The sequence below is a fragment of the Cyanistes caeruleus genome, chromosome 9 (genome assembly GCF_971803275.1).
Source record: "Cyanistes caeruleus chromosome 9, bCyaCae1.hap1.1, whole genome shotgun sequence".
In the NCBI taxonomy this organism is placed as follows: domain Eukaryota; kingdom Metazoa; phylum Chordata; class Aves; order Passeriformes; family Paridae; genus Cyanistes; species Cyanistes caeruleus.
Genome location: NC_141709.1, coordinates 33,609,366 through 33,631,322, shown reverse-complemented (window position 1 = coordinate 33,631,322; position 21,957 = coordinate 33,609,366). Strand labels below are relative to the sequence as shown.

Here is a 21,957-nt window from a genome sequence, read left to right as displayed (position 1 = left end):
AAATTTGTAAAATAAATCATGATAAAATTAAATAATATTAAAATATTAGTAATTTATACATAATACAAATATAAAGTATAAATATATAATATAAATTATAGATATATAATTTTGCATTTATAGGAATATATATTTTATCTCCATTTAAAATAAAATAATAATAACAATAATAATAACAATAATTATAAAATATTTCTTGTCTCTGATCAACCTTGGGGGATTATTAAATCCAGGTAAAAATCTCATGGATGCAAATATCCAAATGACTTGGATTTTGGATTTTGCCTTCAAATCCCTGGCATGATTTGGGTTCTGGATTTCTGAACTCATCCTGCAATCCAGAATTTTAATCTCCACCTTTTCCAGAGCTTTCACAGGAGTCTGAGGGCAGGGAAGCCACAATAAAAATGTGGAAAAAGTGAGATATCTCCTGATTTTCCCCCAGTTTTATTTTGGGTTGTAGCAAAATAAAATGAAATTCTGGCTATTAAAGTAGGAAAATATCCAGACTTTATTTGTGGGCTTCAACAACCTGAGAAAGAGCAGCAGGAAAGAAATTTGAACATTGATTCCAAGAGGAATGCTTGGGAAAACACAGGAAGGGAGGTGTGGGGGGAGCTCAGGGGGTTCAGAGATATCTCTACTTGGAAAAGGTAATTTATTATGGAAATAAATACAAATAAAACCCCAGAAGTGAGAAAGAAAATTATTAAATGTCTTGCAAAGAAAGAGGCTTCATTTGATCCAGGACACTCTTTGGGAGCAGCTCCCAGGAGTTTTCTGGGAGGTTTTTGTTTCAGAGGTTCCCACTCAGCTGATGTTGGGCTGCTCATGGAATCCTCAGAGAATCCTGGAATGGTTTGTGTCCAAAAAGGGACCTTAAAAATCATCCAATTCCATGGATTCCACTGGGAGGAGGGAATTCTGCTATCCCAAGTTGCTCCAAGCCCTGTCCAGCCTGGCCTGGGAACTTCCAGGGATCCAGGGGAATCCACAACCTCTCTGGGCAAGGAGATAACTGAGATTAAACTTGGACTCCAGGAAGGCTCCAGGTTTTGTGGTGCTTATTTAAAAACTACATTATACAAAACTACAAAAAAAAAAAAAAAAAAATCCATTCTCATTGATCTGAATTGTGAGCAAATTCTTAGGAATGGGCTGAGTGAGCAAGAAAAGTTCCTACTTTTATACTCCCAGCTGGGTTTAAACTGGATCTGCCTTTCCTGACAGCACCCAGCCAAAGCTTGGGATGTGGAGAAAAATTCTGGGGAAAGAAAAAAACCCCGAAAACCACAAAAGCAGAACTTTTTATTGCAGATTGAAGAGGTACAAAATGTGAAAACCAAAGCTGCTGGAACCATTTTGCCCCTTTTAATGTGATAATCCAGTTCCAGCAATACCATCTCTCCATTAGATGTTTCATTTGACATAAATCGAGGAGTGAAGAGGTTGCAGCTTGTGTGGATCACTAAATCAGAATCCAAGGGTTCAAGAGGCACCAGGCCAAGAATAAAATCCTTATTTTCCTCTTTCTCCAGCTCTGCTGAAGTACAGGATGAGCTCCAATTTGATGATGTGATGCCTCTAATTGTCACTCATTTATTAAGACCCATGACATCAATCAAATCTTTTCTTTCTTTTAATTAGACATTAATCTGAAGCAGCAATAAATGGTCAAATCTCACCTTTTTCATTCTCTTTATATTTGCAGGTGCCAGCTGGAATTTCAGCTTGGAACATAGAGCCCACCATGATTTCCTGATTGGAAAGAAAAAGAAGTGGTGAAGCAACCCTGAGATTTTTTGTTAACAAACAGGAGCATGACCACATCATTTTTCCCTCCCCTTCTTAAAACTTTCGCTATTTGAAATCTAAAAATGCAATTAACAGGTTCAAAACTGAAAACAACTCTATGGAAATGGATTTTTGACTTTTTGGAGAGGATTTAAAGACTTCTCATTACCAAAATTTCTCATATTTATGAGGAAAAACTGCAGAGGATTTAGGTGCTCCACAGAGTGACCCAGTAACAAATTAATTAATTATTCATGAAATGTGGCCTGAATATTTACCTTTTTCCAGTCTTCTGAGGGAATATAATCTTCATCTTCTTCAGATTCCTCCTCTATTTCACTATCTGCAAGGAATTTTGCAGACATTTAAGCCCAGAAGAGCAGGGTTGGCAGAAACCAGCAGCCTCCAGCCCTTCCCTCCCTCCTTATCTCACCCCCAGCAGTGCCAGGGACACTTTTGGGGACAACATTTGTGGCTCAGCGGTGACAAGATAAAAAAATGACCCACCCACATTTGGATTAAGATACAGGCTCTGAGAAATTGAGACATAAATAAACACATCCCTAAATTTTGTTACTGAATTCGAATTTCTTTTCCCTCAGCTTTGAATGCTCCCCCCCATCCAAGTTTATTTGAAATTTTGGTGGGAATATTTTTTCCATCAGCTCCTGGCTTGGCTGCTGCTGTTCTTTTCCAGTGTTTCCATTAAGTTAATTCTGTGCTTAAAAAGAGGAATTAATTGAAGATATTTGCAATCCTCTGCACAGCTACACACTTGGCAATTCATTTAAATTTAAAGGTTCCTTGGCAATTTTGGACTTTGTCCATTTAAATGTAAAAGTTCCTTGGCAATTTTAGATTTAAATAAACTACAAATTAAAAACTGCATTTCTACAGAATCATAATTAATAATCATCCAGTGTAAGGTATGGTGAGGAACTTTTTATTTGTTTAAACACAGATAGAAGGAATTCAAATAGCAACAGCCACTTTCACTGAAGGAAGATAAAATAAATATCTGCTGTCCCAAGCAGCCCAAAAGGGTCAGATTCCAGGGAAATCAGAGCTCAAGTGGATGTGCAATCAGTTTGTAAACAAAATAAGAATGAAAAGGATCAGTTCAATGCTGAATCAAAAGTGGAATTCTTGAAGCAAATTTTCTTCTTTGTGACCCTCCTCCCCCTCCATTCTTTCAGGATTAACAATTCATGGCCTTTCCCAGATTTTACTGCTTTTCTGAGGAAAACTGTTTTATTTATAGGAAATTTCAGTTGTTTTTTTCATTTCAGGTGGACTGTGAGCTCCTCTGGGTGAGGACAGAGCTTTTGCTAGCCTTTGGCAAATAACCAGAGCACACCAATGAATTTTCAACCTGTAAAATTTCAAATTTCAATTTTTTAATTTCCCCCCAAATTTCATCCTTTCTTGTAAAATCAGAGATTATCTCCTGTCCTTCCACAGAGTCAGCAGAGCAGCTTTAGCCCTCAGCTAACACCTAAAAAATAAAAAGGCATTTTTTTTGTTTGTTTTGAGCAAAATTCTTATCAACAGCAGTGCCATGAAAAGGAAAACTCACTATTTTTAGGGATCAACATGAATTTCTGGCACAGAACGCTGGGTTAAGTGGAGCTGAGCTTCCCAGAGCTCAGTGGAACTGGGATTTCTGGGCTCAGCAGGAAACTGGACTTACTGGTATCGAAATATTTACAGCGCCGAGGGCGAATGATCTCCTGGGGGTCTTGGGAAGCAACAGATGGGGCTGGGTCATCGTTGGAGGATTGGGTCTCATCTTCCTGCCCTGAGGAATCTTTGATGGTCTCCTCCTGCCCAAAAAGAAAATAAAAATCAAACAGGGAAAAAAAAAATTAGCAGCAGCTCAGTTAGCCCTGGCGGTGATAAATCTGATTTTGGGAATATTTTTGCCAGGATTATCAAGAGATCAACTCCAAATCTCTTTTATTTGTGGCTTGTCCAGGCTGATCTACCACAAATGTGACTTTTTAATGTGTGAATACATTCTCAGGGTGTTTTTTTTAAGTAGATAAAACTTAAATCTTTGGGTTTTTTAATCCTCGTGGATTTTAGTGCATTGCATTTCACTTGAATTTTTACTTTGGTCTTTAAAGCCCTTTCTTATGAATTTTCAATAAGAAGGGGAGGGATTTAGATGGAAATTGTACTTTTCATAAAAATCCATGTGAATTGAGTGGTTCAACCCCACAGAAAAGCAGGTTTAGCTCTGCACATTGAGTCAAGATCAGAAATTCAAATAAATTCCTTTATTTGTTGACAAACCACCACAACTAGAGGAATTATTACAAGCTGAGAAAATGAAAATTACAAATATTTTTTTTTCCCCAATGGATTTTCTGTGCTTGCAAGGCTGCAGTTTGTATATTTAGTGTTTTATGCTGTTGGTGCCCCCCCAGCACACATGGCTGTGCACCTTCAGCAGCCACCAGAGCATTGTCACATGTGCAGCTTAAAGCAGATTAAAAATAGAAGGCAGCTAAGTGCAGGGAGCTAAATGGGCCGAGCAGAGATGGAGCAGGGAAAGCTTCAATGATTTCTACAATTATTCCACCCCCACAGCTGCATTTGGTGCCTGCAGAACCTCAGAGAGCAAAAAGCCAGCCCAGGGCTCCCTAAAATCCAACTGGGATGGACTGGGAGGGTCTGAGCCCAGTGCTGGGCTGAACTGAACTGGGATGGGACTGGGAGGTGCCTGCTCTCAGTGCTGGGCTGGTGTGAACTGGTGTGAACTGGGATGGGATTGGGGAGTTCCTGCTCCCAGTGCTGGGCTGGGCTGAACTGGGCCAGTCCTGCTGAGGGGCAGAAGGTGCCAGCTCCTGTGTGGGACACAGGGACAGCACAGGACAGCTGCTGCAGAGCCAGGAGGGGAGCGAGAAGGAAGGAAGTGACACTTCAGGAGCAGCACCAAGCTCAACAAAATGAACATTTGGGCCTCAGTTTGACTCTGCACAGGATTATTGAGGTGGGAAAAGCCCTCCAGGATCATCCAGCCCAAGCTGGGACCCGTCCCCACCTTGTCACCAGCCCAGGACACCAAGTGACACATCCAGGGGTTCCTTGGACACCTCCAGGAGACTCCAGCCCCTTCCAAAGCCTGACCACCCCTTCCATGAGGAAATTTTCCTGAAATGATTTTCCCTGAAAGAATTCTCTCTGCACCTTCACATTACCTAAGTTTCTCCCCACCTCCTGAAGCTTTCCTGATCCAATCTAACTCTGGATCTTCAACCCCCACAAAGAACAATTTTCTCCAGCATCTGTCAAGGCAGCTTGTAAATCCCAGGAACTTCAGTTCCTGACTCAGATGTACCATTCCTCATCCCTGTGTGGCATTCCAGGGATTCTAAAATAGGTAAAGGTACCAAAAGCCCAGAATGGATCTTTTAAAATCCACATTAGGAAATGAAACCTCCACTGATGTCTCAGCTTTTGTGTCACTGACAATTCCAAGGGGTTTGTATCTTAATGGAATTCAGCAGCTGTGCCCATGACAGGATTCACATTCCAGGTAGAAAAACCTCTTCTTTAAAATCAGGAAGTTTGAAGAGAACACAGAAAAGGTGTTTGAAGATGCTAAGCTCAAAACTAAACATTTTGCAAAGATACTTGAAGCATTAGGTGCAGTTCATTCAAGTACAACCAGGCTGGAAAAATACAATTTAAAAAGCTCAAGATGGAAAACTTGTAGGATTTCCAAGACCCAGAGCAACGTTTAATCCAACTCCACACTTGTGCAGCTTCAATAATCAGCTTTTCTACTCAAAACAAGTGCTCAGCTGTATCTCTAAAGGTGTCTGCAGGCACCTAAAATGGGAGTGCTGAAGTTCTGAAGGACAATTCCCATCCCTGACAGGATGCTGCATCCATGGATTTTAAATTGCCTCAGTTTGGGATGAGAGAGACGGAATTAAGAGCAATTAAGAGAAATACAGATGGGTAATTAAGAATAAACCTTATTAGTAAAGTGAGGCTTATGAAATCAGCTCTGTTACAAATCAGCTCTGTCACGACCTGGGACGCTGAGTAGTGCGAGTATGCAAATCATGGATTTGCATATGCAAATGAGCACACATTTACCTTGTTTTCCCCACTGCAGCCGCTGTTGTCATCGTTATCGACATCATCATCATCCTCTCCCTCCTCCTCTTCCTCTTCTTCCTCCTCCTCCTCCTCCTCCTCCTGCAGGGGCACGGTGCCATCGTAGCCGTAGCGGCTCAGCAGCTCCTGGATGGGCATGTCGCTTTCCTGGGCCAAATCCAAACAAAAACTGGGAATTAGCAGGGATATTTCCACTGCAATTCCTCACCAGCATCACGGTTCTCCACAAACCACAGGGATCACAGGCACCTACACCAAGAATGGCCACTCCAAAAGGGATGGATGGGAAAAATTGGAAGTTTGGGATCCTAAGAAAGAGATGAGGGGGGTTTTGTACAGGATAATTTATTTTCCAATCCTTGATTTATTTCCAGCAGAATTCCCACCCCAACAGGATCTCCATAAAGCTCATTAAAAGGGTTTGGTTTTATCAAACACCTTCAGTAGCCACAGCAAATAAATTCCTTATTGGAATATTTATTTGCATTCCCTCCACTGCCCAAAGCAGCTGGAAAATGGTGGATTTTAGTTTAAATTTGTGGAAAAAATGGGTGAAATGTGTGTCAGCAGCAAGTGCTCCACACAGACAGTGGGATCCTGGGGGCAGGAGCCTGTCCCAGTGCAAGGCAGGAATTCCTGCAGTGACTCCAAGAATTCAGCTCAAACACAACTTCCAACACCTGGCTGGAACACGGAATTCCATCTTTTAGGGGAAGTTGTGCTCCAGGGACAATTCCACAGAGTTTGACAATTTTGGAATATAAAATTCCAGCCTCTCAGTGTGCCTGTAGCTCTCTTTTTTCTGAGAGTTTGGATGGGGTGAGGGATCCCTGATGTCCAGGGAAGAACAGCAGGAATTTTTATTTCCTGTTTCTTTTCAGCTGCTGGGTTCCAAACTCATCCCCAGCTGGAAGCAAATCTGCTAAAACCTTAAAGTATTTTATTTAAAAACCATTAAAAAGCTGGTCCACTCTGAGGAGACATTTCAATTTATATTGTCAGTTCTCAAATTAATTCAAGTACAACAAAGACTCCCAAACTCTTACCTTTATTAATAAAAATTACTAATAAATACTATTAATAAATATTTTAAATTAAATTTTATTAATAAATAAAATTGATGGCTCTGCTAATTAATTCCTTTATTAATTTTAATCCTCAGTGTCCAGCCTTCAGGACAGATATCCCTAAGGAGATTTTTCAGAGCAGAAATTTTCAGGGATCATTTAAAAATTCTCTCCCAAAACATCAAATCCTTTGTTTATTATCTGTTTTTTATATAATTATATTATACTATATTTATTATATTTATTATTATTTATTGTCTGCTGATTTTTTTCCTTAGTATTAATGCACATGTTGGCTGATAATCAGATATTTTTAGTTATTGGCTGACCTTAGACTTCCTATCCTAAGGGCCTGCACTGATCTAATTTCTGGAAACATCCCAATAATCCCAATGACAAAAGTGGAGTTGGTTGTGCTCTGTAAAAACAAGAGTGACAGGGGTTATCAGCACTTATTATCTGTGTATTTTATTTTATTTTATTTTATTTTATTTTATTTTATTTTATTTTAATATTTTATTTAATTGTAATTTAATTTTATTTTTATTTTATTGCATTTCATTTCATTTGATGTTATTTTGTTTTAATTTTATTTCAAAGAACTAAGCCACTCTACTCTTACTCCTCTACTCTTTGGTTAGGCTTTACACCCAGTCATGCAAACATGGAATTAAATGTTGGCTCCCTGGTCCCCATCGTGTCACTTTATGGGGAATTAAGATTTTACTGACACAGAGAACATGAAAGGCCTTTGGTCTTAATTAAACCTGGCAGCAGAGCTAGCAGAAAAATCATATTTGAATTATACAGAAGTTCTCCAGCACATTTTGGAATATTCTGTCTTTAAGCACTCCTTTCCCATAGAGCTGAGAATTAAAAATTAAAATTTATAGATTTATACAAATTTATAATTTATACAAATTCATAATTTATACAAATTTATAATTTATACAAATTTATAATTTGTATACCTACCAAATGGAATTTGTAGGTATTTGGGAATTCTGGAACAGGAATATTCCTGACCCAACAAGGGAGGTTCGTATTTATAATATTTTTCTCAGATAAAGCTTTTTAAAACTTCAAATAATCCACTGCAATCCCAAGAGCTCCAAGGACCAGCAACTCTCCAAGAGAAAACACAAATTGGGATTTCTGGATAGCCTCAGGGTATTTGCAAAAATGCAAAAAAAGTGAAAAAATTGAATATATTTGTTTGTTATTTATCCACAAGCAGAGGTAACCACTGGATGTGAGGGGATAAACTGAAGGGTTGTAACGTGGTGAGAGAATTACACAAAACATGAAGGGAAAAAAGCACATTTCCAATTCAGAAATATGTGGAGCTTCACTCCTCATTTAATCTACATGAAGCACATTTAGATCCACCAACCATTTATTTATCTTCATGATTTCCATTTAGTATCAACCTGGAAATCAACAGATTAAAAAAAAAAATGATCATTTTTCACTGGAAATATAGATTAAATAGAGTAAATTAATTTCAAGTCCTATTGGCAGAATTGCTTAAGCTAAATAGGATTTGTAGATCAAATATTCATCTGTGAGTCATTAATGATCTTTTCTGGAGGCCAACAAGGCCACAGACAGGATCTAAATTAGTTTGCATTTATAATGAACCTACTTGGTAATTTAAGAATATTATTCCTGCCTGAGAAATAATTGAAGACAATACAGAAGTGACAGCAGACCCTGGAATTACCAGAAAGAAATTAACATTTCCACTGGAAATATTGATTAAATGCACTAAATGAATTTAAAGTGCTATTGGCATAATCATTCATGCTAAATAGGGTTTGAACATCATTTCCTCTGCATCTTCTTTCAAATGAAGATATTTCTGAGTGCTCCACTAGATTAGACAGATATTTGTATCAAAATGTGAATTATGAGGGGTTTTCTTTTAAAATAAAAATCTACAAGCATTACTCATGTGCACTTGGAATACACAAGTTTAGTCAGATGATATTTTAATTTGTATTAGCTCAAAAATGCAAATCCTAATGCAACTAACCAAGCAGATTTATTTATGTACCATTTATTTTCTCCAATTTTTGGAAAATTTATTCAGCCTTTTCCCTTTATTATATATTTATTAATATATATTTACATATATTATAAATACATGAATACAAGAATATATATAATATTTATTTATATTAAAATATATATTTATTAATATATATCTATATATTATAAATATATGAATATAAGAATATATATTTATAATATATAATATTTATTTATATTAAAATATAAATTTAGTATATATTTCTATATAATATAACTATATAGTATATATTTCTATATAATATAAATATATTTATATTATTTATATATAATAAATATTATATTTATTATATATTTATTAATGAATTTAGAGTGATGTTTTTAAAAAAATTCCAAATAGAAGGGATAAAACCCTGCATGTTTTTGTGGGTCTGCTTTGGGATTCCTTCAGGCCACCTACCCTGTTAAGATCCTCTATTTCAGATCTGAAGTTTGTTTCTCCTTCCATCATTTCCTCCTCTTCTAATGTCCGCTCATCATCGAAGTCGTGCACCAGCATATCAGCTGATGGGTCAAATTCATGGTCATCAGATGCTGCTGAACCTCCTGGTGGGAAATATTTCCAACAATATTTTTAGTTCCATTACAGCTTCACAGAGTTGGGTTTTTTTTCAGTTGTTTCTTTAGGTGACGCTCGAAGCAGAATTGTGAGCAAAAATTCCAATTATTGTCCCTCGCTCCTTTGGTTCGTTTTTCAGGGGAATTTTCTTTGTGGGGGGAGATCCTGGCAGGGAGGGCCAGGTCCCTCTTTGTGCACATCACATCTGGAAAATTCAGTTTGTGATCACAAACCTGCCTCAGCTGAGCTCTACAGAGTAAAAAAAACTCCTCAGATAAAAACTCCTTTATTCTCGGGCACCCCCCTCGTTTACAACTGCAAAGACAAAAATGCTTTTCCCAAAATTTGCTCTTTTGCAGATTTTGTTTCTGAGTTATTTTCCCCCAATTCTTTGGTTCCATTTGGTGACAATGACAAGTGAGGAGCAGAGGAATGGTCTGGCAGATGTCACTCAGCAATATCTGATTTTTAATTCAATCCCTGCCCATCTTCTCCCATTTTTCTTATTTTTAATCCAAATTCTGCTCATTTTTTTCCCCTTGATCCCACCCCTGATATTTTCTCTTCTGATTTTTAATCCCACCCCTGCTCATATTTTCTCTTTTCTCCCACAATTTTTAATCCCACCCCTGTTCATGTTCCCCCCTTCTTTCCCTGGACAATTTAAATTCCACTTTCCATACCTTGCCACACTTGTGACAAGGAGTGACTCTAAGGTTTAATTATGAAGCAATTAATTATTTCTCTGAAAGAAATAAAACCTCGAGAGGCAACAATGACCCAGTTGAAGGAACTCCTGCAAAGTTTTTCTGCTCATAGAATATCAAAACCCTTGGAAATTATTAAAAATATTTACCTGGGCTTGAAGACTCAACAGAAGGCTAAAAAAAAAAAAAGAAAAGGAAATTATTTTTGCTGTCTTGAACCTGTATAAATCAAATTATTCAGCTAATACAGAGCAACTCACTGCAGAAAAATATATTTACAAGTAACTATTAAATTTATAAATAAAGCACCAAGGTAAATAGTATTTTAGTTGGGATCTAACTCCAGGTATTAATCTCCTTTTCCACAACCCGGGGATATCCCAGATTCCAGTGAGTCCCAGCTTAAGAATTAAAGAATTATTCTTCGTTCTGAAGCTGAGCACAAATCCTCTGTTCTCCTTCAATTCAGGGACACACTTTTTAAAGGCATCCCAAATCATAATTAAAGTTCCTTACAGAATAAAGGAAAAAAAAATCAATTTAATCTTAATTTCCAACCCAGCTGCATGAAAAAAAAAACACCACCAGGAAATACTATTTTTGAGATAAAGAAAATGAGATTTCCCCAAGAATCCACATGCCAGAGCCCCTCTTTGGCCTAAAATTTGGTAACCCAGTCTTTCTAACCTCCACAAACAAATCCTTTCATAAAATCCTGCCTTCCCTTGCTTATCCCCTTGCCAATCTTTAACCTCCTGGGGGGAAATTTGCATGTCAGCCATTCAAAGCTCATTTGTTTTGATAATTCAAGCAAATGTTTCCACTCTTTTCAGGCACAGAGTAATGAAGTGTTTATTTCCAAGTTAGGAAAACTGAATTTTTCCCTGTGGTGCTCCTGTCACCTCCTGCAAACTCAGATATTGTTATATTAATTGTTATATAATGCTGTCCTCAAGGAAAAACAGAATTTCTAAAGGGTTTTCCTTCTCTCTGCCTCCTTCTCAACCCGGCCTAGTGATGCAGCAAAGCAAAATCTAAAAGTGAAAAAATTCTGTCTAATTTAAACTTTTTTTGTATCAAAAGCTCCTCAAAGTGAGAAGAAAGGGACCTTCTTAGGGAATAATTTCACTTACATGGCTGCTTCCCTTTTGTGGGAGTGTCCAGTGTATAAATGAACTCAAAATGTGTCCAGAAAAAGGAAAATACAGAATATAACCAGTGAATTCCTTGCCAATATCCCATCCATCCCTGCCCTCGGGTAGTGGGAAGCCATTCCCTGTGTCCCCTTGTCCCAAATCCCTCTCCAGCTCCCCTGGAGCCCCTCAGCATTTCCACAGAAATTCATATTAACTGGGTAAACACCACAAACATTTTTGCAGATCGTTGCACAACACCGGGGGAAGTTTTGCAAATCACTACACCCCAAAAAAAAAAAAAAAGTCTTTATTTGCAAAGATTATCTTAACAAATTCCAGAGTCCACTATGACTGATCTGGAGCTGAATATCAGGATCAGCCAGCAAGGACTGGTCTTTATTTCATGTTTTATTTGCCTGATAAACCAGGGTAATTAATAGAACGCAATAATTAATACAAATTAACAAAGTTTTAATGTGTTTATTGCAGCAATCATTGGGTGGAAAGCAAATAAATTCAATTTTCCCAGGCTAGGAGAAAAGCCATGGAGAGCCTCCCCTGTTCTTCATGGAGAGGGCTGGAATCAGCATCCCTGGAAGCGTCCAAAAGCAGCGGGAGGTGGCACTTGGGGACACGGATTAGTGCTGGTGTTGACTGATGGGATGGACTCAATCATCTCAAAAAGTCTTTTCCAACCTTAATTCCACAAGGAAAAATGATTCCAGAAATGACTCTGCCCTCCAAGGAACAGAGCTGGATGGAAAGGCCTGGAAAGGCCCGAGGAGAATTTATTCTAAGGGATCAAGTATTTTCCTTAGTAAACAATAAATTCTGCAAATACCATCCTAGAACTCAAATTAAAATTGTTAATGCTTTAGTTCTGATGTAACCCCAGGTATAAATCCCCCTTTCCACAACCCAGGGATATCCCAGATTCCACCACCAGTGAGTCCCAGTTTAAAATAAATGATTCCCATTTGAAGCTGAGCACAAATTCCCTGTTCTCTTTCAATTCAGGGACACATTTTTTAAGGAATCCCAAACCACAGTGAGAATTCCTCATGGAATGAAGGAAAAGCCATTATTACAGCCATTTAAACCTGTTGTTATTATGTCTTACACAAGTTAACACTCATTCTGCAAAAAAACCCCAAACTCTTTCCAAAATGTCTTTGCTTGCCTGGACACATTTTGATGTAACAGAGGAGTTTTGAGTTGGGAAACAGTTTATGGATTTATAAATCAGTAGTTTGATTTTGTGATAATCCATGGGGAATTCTGGCTGCTCCATTCACCTCAGCTCCAGCCTGGGAAGGGAAGTACTGAGGCAAGGCCCCAATTTGGAAGGAAAAATGGGATATAAAGCAGGGATAATGGGAGTTGAGGGAGCCGTGACTCCAAAACCCAGCCCCAAAGGCTGGGTCTGCTCCTTCTCCCAAGCTTTGCCAATCACATCTGCCCTGCCTGTGGATTCTCCTGTCTGCATTTCCTGGCTTTCCAGACTGGGATGAGCTGCCAATCATTTCCTGCTCCTATTTCCAGCTCCAAGCAGTGTCACATTCCAGCTCATCTTTATTAATGCCCAGCTGCTGCCAAAAGCAGCTCCCTGACCTCTTGCCACCACTGCCGTGTCACCTGGGCCAGCTCAGCATCCCCAGGATGAGTGGCACCACTTTTCCAGCCTCTCCCTGAATTTATCCTGGGCCTCTGCGAGTGCCAGATGTGCTCCAAACACGAGTTTGAGGCTGGGGACGTGGAAAAGGGAGAGCTGGAAAAGCCTTCAGTGCCAGTCTGGCAGCACAGGAGGTGAAGGAGCATCCTGTGGTTGAAGAGTTTTTCTAAGACAATCCCTGCAAGGCTTGGTCATTCCCATTCCATGCCTCCAAGTGATGCTGGCTCTGGCCAGGGGAGAACAGATGGCTTTGGGGACATTTAATGATGAAAATTTCCTGGCTGTGTTGGATCCGTGGATCCTCATTCCTAAGGATGGCACAGCCATGCAACAGGAATTCTTGGGAAAAGGACACTCCTGTTCTTCAGTGCATCTTCGTTTTCTGCCCAGCCATTCCCAAGGATGCACAAAGCACTTTTTGCCTCAAGGGCACTGGTGGGAACAAAGAGCTGGTACCTGACAAAGGATAACAGGATCCAAGGCCAGGGAGAGGAAAACAGGAGAGAAAAATACAGGATACTGACAATCCACAGGTCAGACACACTGCAATTGTTCTGGAATTGCACCAGCAGCAAAGCTAGCAGTGAACAGGTCTGCTGGGAGCTCAGAGGAATGAAAAATCATCCAGGAACTCCTAACTCATGGACAATGAGGAAAAGCTCCAGTGGCTGAGGATTCCTGCTGCATGGATCCACCAAGGAGCACCACAGTGACCTGAGGGAGACCCCAGCTCTGGGGGAAGGAGCAAACCTCACGGAAAGAGAAAAAGGAGAGACACTGAGCCCCAAACCAACAGCACTGCAGGAATGCCACTGTTTTATTCCAGGGGTATTTTCAGGAATCTCAGGAAACACTTCCCAAGCTTAGAGACTCTTGGCAGCAAAATCAGCCAGAAGATCACATCCAGTATATGTCCAATATGTATCCAATAGGATATGGAATAGATGGGACAGATCCTATTCAATCCATTCCCAAGGGTTTGGATGTGGAATAGATGGGACAGATCCTATCCAATCCATTTCCAAGGGTTTGGATGTGGAATAGATGGGACAGATCCCATCCCACACATTCCCAAGGGTGTGGATATGGAATAGATGGACTGAGGTTGGTCAGTCTCCATCAGACACCTGTGACTGTCTAGGGGCGAATGTAGCAGAGATGTGTCAGACATGGAAACATCCACAGAGCTGCCCTAAAACATCTCCCTGGACTTTGGGATCTGTCTCATCCCATCACTTGGGATGGAAATGGACAATCCCACTGAGCTGGCACTGTGACAGTTTATTTAGTACAAGCAGCCTTCAGGAGGCACCAGCCTTGCAGAGTTTATTCCAGGCAATTCCCAGCGCTGCACGCTGGCAGGAGATGGCCAGGTCTTATTCCAACACTTGGAATGGACTGGGATACTCCAAGTGGAATGCACTGAGGGACAGGGCACTGCACAGTTTCACTTCTACCCACAAGTGCTGTCTTTGCTGACACCTTTCACACTGTTTACCAGAACTGATGAATAATGAAACATCTGAAAATTTGCAGAATAATCTGCAGTGCCTACAAGATAAATACACATCCTGTCCAAATCGACTCAGTTATCTTTAATAGCTCTTGAAGTGTTACATAAAACAGTTAAAAACTAGAATTAAATTATCTTTATATTGATAGCAACATGCCTGACAAGCACATCAATTTGTTCAGGTCTTGAACTCTGCAATGGGAAAATATGCCAAAGTTAATAAACTCTCCTGCGAGTTGGGCCTGGAGAAAATAACGGGGTAAAATAGGGAATAGCATCTTTTATTCCAGAGGGAATCTGTCCCTTTCCATAAGAGGAAGGCCACAGTCCCAGCCTGCCCCTCTCTGTGTGTTGTGTTACAAATTAACTTGCATTAAAATATTAAAAAAAAAAGGCACATTTTTATCTTGAGGAGAAAATGGCAACATATTGAAGCAAGGAAAAAAGAAAAGATACGTCTGGTCCTCTTTTCCAGTTCTGCATGTGAACCCTTGCACAGCCCAAACCACAGTGACATCCCTCAAATGGAAGCCTTCACATCCATGGATTTTTGCTTTTTTACTTTGGTGGCTAAATGAGTAAATTCCTGTCCTTCCAGAAGACAAGGATCAGGTGCAGTGTTTGAACTCACAGATCCCAAATGTGAACATCAAAGCTTTGAAGCTTCTCCTCAGCAAAGCTGCCCTGGCTTGGCCATTCCCTTCTGAGACTTGATCCTTGTACCAAGAGGACTTTTTCCCAGTGTTTTTCCTTGCAAGTTTTCAAGACCAGGCTGGAGACAGCCCTGAGTGAGCCTGAGAGTCCTCAGAGCAGAGAAGGTCACACCTTCTGAGCTCCCTTCCACCTCCAACCATCCCATAATGCTGAGTTTCGAGACTTCTGAGAGAACTGCAGGTGCTCAGTCTGGAGAAGAGACCTCAAATCCCAGCCCTGCCATGGCAGTGACACTTCCCACTGTCCCAGGCTGCTCCAGCCTGGCCTTGGGCACTGCCAGGGATCCAGGGACAGCCACAGCTGCTCTGGGAATTCTATTCCAGGGCCTCCCCACCTTCCCAGCCACGAATTCCTTCCCAATATCCACCTAAATCTATCCACTTCCAGCTTAAAGCCATTCCCTGTGTCCTGTCCCTGCAGGCCTTGTCCCCAACCCCTCTCCAGCTCTCCTGGAGCCCCTTCAGGCCCCTGCAAGGGGCTCTGAGCTGTTCTGTGGGGACAGGGCAGGACAGACAAGTGACAGTGACATCAGAGTGCCAGGACAGCAGCTGATCCCCCGTTGGATCCCTGCACTGAAGGACTCGGGTCCATCCCAGCCTGGAATCTGCTCCCAGGGGAGCTCAGAGCTCTGCACATCCTGCAGTTCCTGGGGGACAGGGACCTGCAGGATGCTGAGAACGGCTTCTGTCCAAGGTCCCACTCCAGAACCACCAGGCAGGGATTTTCCCAAGGAACTGCCCCCTCTGAGAAGTGCTGGTGCTCCAGGCTGAGGAAGCTGCTGGAGGGACAGGCCATGATGCTCCCTGCAACTTCACCGGGAGAACTTCCCATTCCAAGAGAATTATGGAGCACCACCCACAGGCAATCAGAACTCCTCCTGCCCCGCCTGAAGCACACAATTCCACACTTCCCCATTTTCTATTTAACATTTATTTCCATTACAAACCCCAGCATTTTCCTTAACTTCTTGTAATAATCTAAAATATCGTGCTAAGAAAACTGGGATTCTACGGAGTGCTTGGATCCTACCGTAGAATTCCAGAAGAAACCAGCCACAGTCATATGCCAGGCACCACAAGGAAACATTCCTATGGACAATTTATGACGTGAATGGATTAGGAGGGAAATATTAATGCAGCCTGGGGCTTCTGGCCAGGAAAAGGCTCAAAAAAGAAACAACTTTACAACAATTCCAGCCTAAATCACGCTGCTGCACCAGGAAAGACTTGAAGTCATGACTGGAAGCCCACAAACATCAATGTTTTATCACATGTAAAAAATAACCTCAAAATTCTTCTATTATGAAAAAAATAACTCAAGGGCCACTCTCTTTTTAAGATTAGAAAGCAGAGTGCCACACTGCAATTCCCTTGAGGGAATCCAATCAGTGCCTATAACCAACCACTTTGGGGTTTATTCCTTCACCAAGGAAGGGAAAAAACAGAATTCCCAGCTCTCCATTGGCTTCACTGACACCTCAGTGCAGTTTTCTACAAACACTGCTCAAAATGACACAAAAACCCCCAATTAGTTACAGCTAAGATCAAACCAGGAAAAATATGATTGACTGATGTCAATCTCTGATTTTAATCGTGATTTATAACAGTAGGAAACTCAGATTTCATCTATTTTGACCTTGTTCTGCATCCAGGAGTTTCTCAAAAACTCTGACTGTTCAAACACCTCAATTTGCAAACACATCAGTGACTGTGTGAGCTTTACTGCTGCTTCCTACTACACCTTAGTTCAATAAAAACACTAAGAATGTAAAAGGGTTACTAAGAACAGTTATCAGATCGTGTACTCCTTCAGCATTCTCTCCTGAAGCTGTTTCAAAATAGAAATCAGAAAGTAATGTTCAAAATATGAAAACACAATTCAGTGGCATTCCCAAAGTTTAAAATTCTTCAGCTGAAAGAAGTAGAATATTGAAGGAAAGGGAAATTTTTCCAGACAATAGGAATTTACAGATGACTTCTTAAAGCACATTGTGTTAATAAATTGATTTTTTTGGTTGAAGACAATGAAACTTTCAGAAACTCACAAACATTAAAGTGAACTCAAAGAAATTAGGTTAAGACATTTAATTGTCCACTGACAACACAGGAGAGCTCCTGCTCCAAAACAGCTCCTGCTTCTTCCCATAATTTCCCAACACCATAAAATGCCAATCCAGATTTTTAACCCCTCAGAAATTCACTCTGCAGAAGCGAAAATTTAAGTTTTTATTTCAGCAAGTCAAGAAATTGAGGAACTTCAGAGGTTCTGGGTGAGAATCACCAGGAGCTGCTCAGCTGCCTGCTGGAGGTTTGGGAGAAACACGAATTATGTTCCATCATCAGGGAAGGAAGGGAACCATGGAATCCTTTAGGTTGGAAAACACCTCCAAGACCATCCAGTCCAACCATCCCCAGCAGTGCCAAGGCCACCACTGGCCGTGTCCCCAGTGCCACATCCACACAGCTCTGAAACCCCTCCAGGCATGGGGACTCCACCCCTGCCCTGGGCAGCTGTGCCAGGGTGGGCAGCCCTTTCCAGGAGGAATTTTCCCAAATATCCAACCCGAGCCTCCCCTGGCCCAGCTGTTCCCTCTCCTCCTGTCCCTGTTCCTGGGAGTAGATCCCAAATTCCCCTCTCCTGTCAGGGAGCTGTGCAGAGCCAGAAGGGCCCTCCTGAGGATCTGCTGATCCCCAGGGCTGGTCCTGCTGTCCCATTCCTGCTCTTTAGAGATCTTTCCTTTTCCTGTCCTGCAGGAAGCTTTTAGGTTCTCAGCCAGAGATGGATCAACTCATGGAAGTTCAGGGACATCACACAAAAGCAGCAGGAGGAGCAGGATCTCCCCCTTTCAGACCACCTCAACCCATAACTAAAGCAGCCTGCAGTTAATTCCAAGCCATGCCAACCAAAAATCAGGGATATTTAGTCCCTGATTTTAGACCACCCTCTTTCCTATGCAGCAGCCCTGGTACTCTTCCTAATTCACTGAAGAACAACAGAAAAACCTCAAACCCTCATCTTTTTCCCTTTAGTTTTGCATGCTCAGTATCCTGGCAAGTGCCTGTAGCACCTGACTGGTGCATCCCTTCATGGAACAAAAGGAACAGCAGGAATTGGGCACTTCTGGAAATTACAGCAGGTATTGAGCCGCCTCTGTTCGACACAAAAGTCTGACCCCAGCTCTTCCAGTTTTGGGATCAGAAGATCTCATTCTCTCACTTACATTTCACTCCAACATTATAAAGGCTGAACTAACAAAAACCATTCTCTTTCAGCTGCTAACCAAGCTTTTCAGCCCCAATCTTTTCTTCTCAGGAGGCATTAAAATACTTATTTTGGAGAAAATCTGTGTGTATCAGCATTCCCTCCACCAAAACCACCCAGTAAGCAGCTTAATGCAAGATACTGTAACAGTCACAAAGCTTCAGCTGATCTTAAGTTAGAGATATTTTCTTTCCACTTTATGCCTGGAACAAACTTCTGACACGTTGGAATGTGAGGAATCATGTAAAAGCAAAAAGAACCCTAACAGAGGTTATTAATCCCAAATTTAATATATATTCAAAATATTTATTATTTTTTCCCTTCTCCTTTGTCTGTCCTGTATTCAAATTGCTTCTGCAAAAGTGAAGCAGCACTTTTGGTGAAGTTAGTTTCACTTTCTGGCCTCCAGCCCTGCTTTCTGAAGGGCCTTCCTGTGTAACTCAACAAGTTTCAGAGTTATACCGGGCTTTGTGGGCTGTGTATGTCACTGATTCTCTGCAACACAACATTTTCGGATCGTTCCTGAGGGAAGGATGAGCTCCTGTGCATCCCTTCAGAACAGTCAGCACAAGGTTTTCCACTGGGAGAGGAGGATGGGAAGAGGGCAAGAACCATCAGGCAGACACCTTCCCAACCATGTTGTGATCATCTGCAGCTCCTCCAGGCGGGTGGTTGACACCAGAGCCATGAGGAAAAGCCATGCTAAGGAGAATTCCCACTCTGTTCCTATTTCCCAAATTCATAAAACCCTGGGATGGTTTGGGCTGGAAGGAACCCAAAAGACCACCCAGTTCCAACTCTGCTATGGGCAGGGACACAAACTGAGCTGGGAACTGTATCCAGGACGCTGCTCCTGGTTACATCACTCAGAGTGATAATTTTTTACAGTTATTACAGTTTCTCCGTGCAGATGCAACAGTTGCCTGGGAATGAACTCCAGGTGCTGGCGCTCCTGAACTCATCCATAGGCGGATCAAACTCTCCCCCTACCCCTTCTCCTCAGAGAGGCTAAAACAGGACAAGGAATTCAACTCCAAAAAAGCAAAGATGAAAACTCCCTGTTCCTCTCTGAGCGTGATATCGAGACTGACACACAGCAAAGGCCTCACCCACTGGAACAACATCCACAAAGGGAAAAGGCAAACGTGCCCAGCTCCACATCCCAGTGGGATTTCCCTGCCCCAGGCAGCACAAACCCCCAGCCCTCGGGGCTGACCTGGATGTGAGGACGTGACACCGAGTGGGAAGTGATTGCAGCTCAGCCCCACAGGACACAGAGCCCGCGGAATACCGGGATTATCACAGGATATTTGGGTTAATTAACAAAAAAATGAACAATATGGACAAAACCTCCAGCCAAACATCCCAAATACTCTGATGCCCCACAGCAAAGGCCCCACTGTCTCTCCAACTTTGTAGAAGGCAGGCGTTTAATAACCACATTTTTTGGGATCAGACCTGTGATTCCCTCTCGAGATACAAAACCACCCAGGCAGGTTCTCAGAACTTCTAAGATTAGCTCAGAACGTGTTGTCCCAACAACAGGAAGGCTGCTCCATTAAAGTTTTGATTTGGGAGGAAAAGAGAAAATAATTTAAGGAGAAATCTCCATATATTCAGGAATTTTGAGGGGAGAAGCTTCATCTGTAAAATCTAATCTTGACATTTCCAGCTTGCCCTGGAAGCAACACCTGTCCCACAAATTTTACTTTTCCAGTGCATACTTTTCAAATTTTCATTTCTGACACATTTGTCAATACTGTTGGAGCAGCAAACAGCCTTGAGATTGGGAACCTGGGATAATTCGAGGAAAACTTAATGGAATATCCATTCATCAGTCCCATTTCCCCTCCAAAAAGGGAAAGAGCTGATCCTATTGACATGGACAAATCCAACCCCCACCAACCCAACACTGCGATAAAGAGGCTTTTTTTCCATTTCCCCATTATTTTCCTATCATTATCATATTACATCCCCATTATATCCCACAACATAACTCCCATTATCCCCAAATAACCCCCCCACACCCCGCAAATCCTGGGAATTCCACGAGAAAGCTCTCCCTGCCAGGACACCGCGCTACCTTTTAAGCAATTCCCCTTTGTCTTAACGACTACAAAAAAAGATATTTAAAGGAAATAAAGCGATGTTTTAGCATACGCGGTCCTATCAAAACCGGGAGGCGCCGCGCGCGGTCCCGCCCGCTCCCCTCAGGGCCCTTCAGCCGCCGGGACGGCCCCGCTCGGGGCTGAAGGCCCCTGAGGGGAGCGGGCGGGACCGCCGGTGCCCGCGGGCCTCCGGTCCCCACAACAAACTTGCGGCCCCGCGCAACAAGTTCCCGGGCAGGCCCCCGCCGCTCTCACCTCAGCCATGATCGCTGGTATTCCCGGGAAAGGGTCACATCGCCGGGAAGCGCCGCCGGGTCCCGGTGGGAGCGGCGGGAGAAACGGGGACGGGACCGGGAGCGGCGGCGGGGCGGGAGGGGCGTGGTCACGTTACGCACGACGTCACCGCGCACCGCGGGAAGCGGGCAGGGCGCGTGCGGCGGCTGTCAGTCAGGGGAGGCCACGCCCACATAGTTTGTCAATCAATGGCAGGACACGCCCTCTCGCATGTCAGAGAGCGGTGGTCCAACTGTCAGTCAGGCTGGCTGTCACGCCCCCTTCCTGTCACTTGGGGGATTGACCACGCCCCCGCCTGTCACTCAATGCACAGGCAAGGCCCCATCTGTCACTCAAAGTCTGAGGCCACCTCCTTACATGCCAGTCAAAGCGCACACCGCTCCCCATCGCCTGCCACTCAGGGCACAGGCCACACCCCTTCGTCTATCACCGGGACCACAGGCCCCGCCTGTCACTCAAATCGCAAGGCCACGCCCCCACCCGCCGAGGCCCCTCATGCCCATATATGTCATTCGGCATAAGCCACGCCCCTCAAGTGTCACTCAAGAGTAAGCCCCGCCCCTCGCACGGCAATAACGCACAGGCCACGCCCCCCTCTCATTTGCTGCCCAGGCCACGCCCCGGCCGGCGCGGAGGCTCCGCTCGCCGCGGCCCCTCACAGTCCCGAGGCCCCTCGGGCCCCGCCCGCCGCCGCCACCGGCTCCGCATCATAGCCCCACTCCGCGGTACCGCTCCCCCCCTCCTGCCCGGTCGCGGCCGCCGTACTCACGCGGAGAGCCGCAGAGGCGCGGGGAGTGTCTCATCGGCCGTGAGGCGAACGGGGGGTCCTCGGGGAATGGGGACTCTTGCTGGGCGTGAGGCTCTTGGGTGACATAGTAACAGCTTTAAGTTAAACATAAAACCCGAAAAA

At 42.7% G+C, this 21,957-nt stretch overlaps 1 protein-coding gene across 2 annotated transcripts in view; it reads right to left on the bottom strand.

Moving 5' to 3' along the window:
* MIER1 (MIER1 transcriptional regulator) overlaps nucleotides 1–21,957 on the bottom strand; it is a 31,205-nt gene that overhangs the window by 8,732 nt on the left and 516 nt on the right. The window contains exons 2-8 of one of the 2 annotated variants that reach the window (XM_086842928.1): nucleotides 21,817–21,909; nucleotides 10,499–10,523; nucleotides 9,484–9,629; nucleotides 5,905–6,072; nucleotides 3,485–3,617; nucleotides 2,073–2,137; nucleotides 1,686–1,758 (exon numbers count right to left, since the gene is read on the bottom strand). In XM_086842928.1, the coding sequence (XP_086699054.1) occupies nucleotides 1,686–1,758; nucleotides 2,073–2,137; nucleotides 3,485–3,617; nucleotides 5,905–6,072; nucleotides 9,484–9,582 (538 nt within the window). In that variant the 5' untranslated portion in view covers nucleotides 9,583–9,629; nucleotides 10,499–10,523; nucleotides 21,817–21,909. Of the gene's footprint in view, nucleotides 1–1,685; nucleotides 1,759–2,072; nucleotides 2,138–3,484; nucleotides 3,618–5,904; nucleotides 6,073–9,483; nucleotides 9,630–10,498; nucleotides 10,524–21,008; nucleotides 21,174–21,816; nucleotides 21,910–21,957 lie in introns of those variants that run through there. The other variant, XM_086842927.1, reaches the window with a different exon arrangement.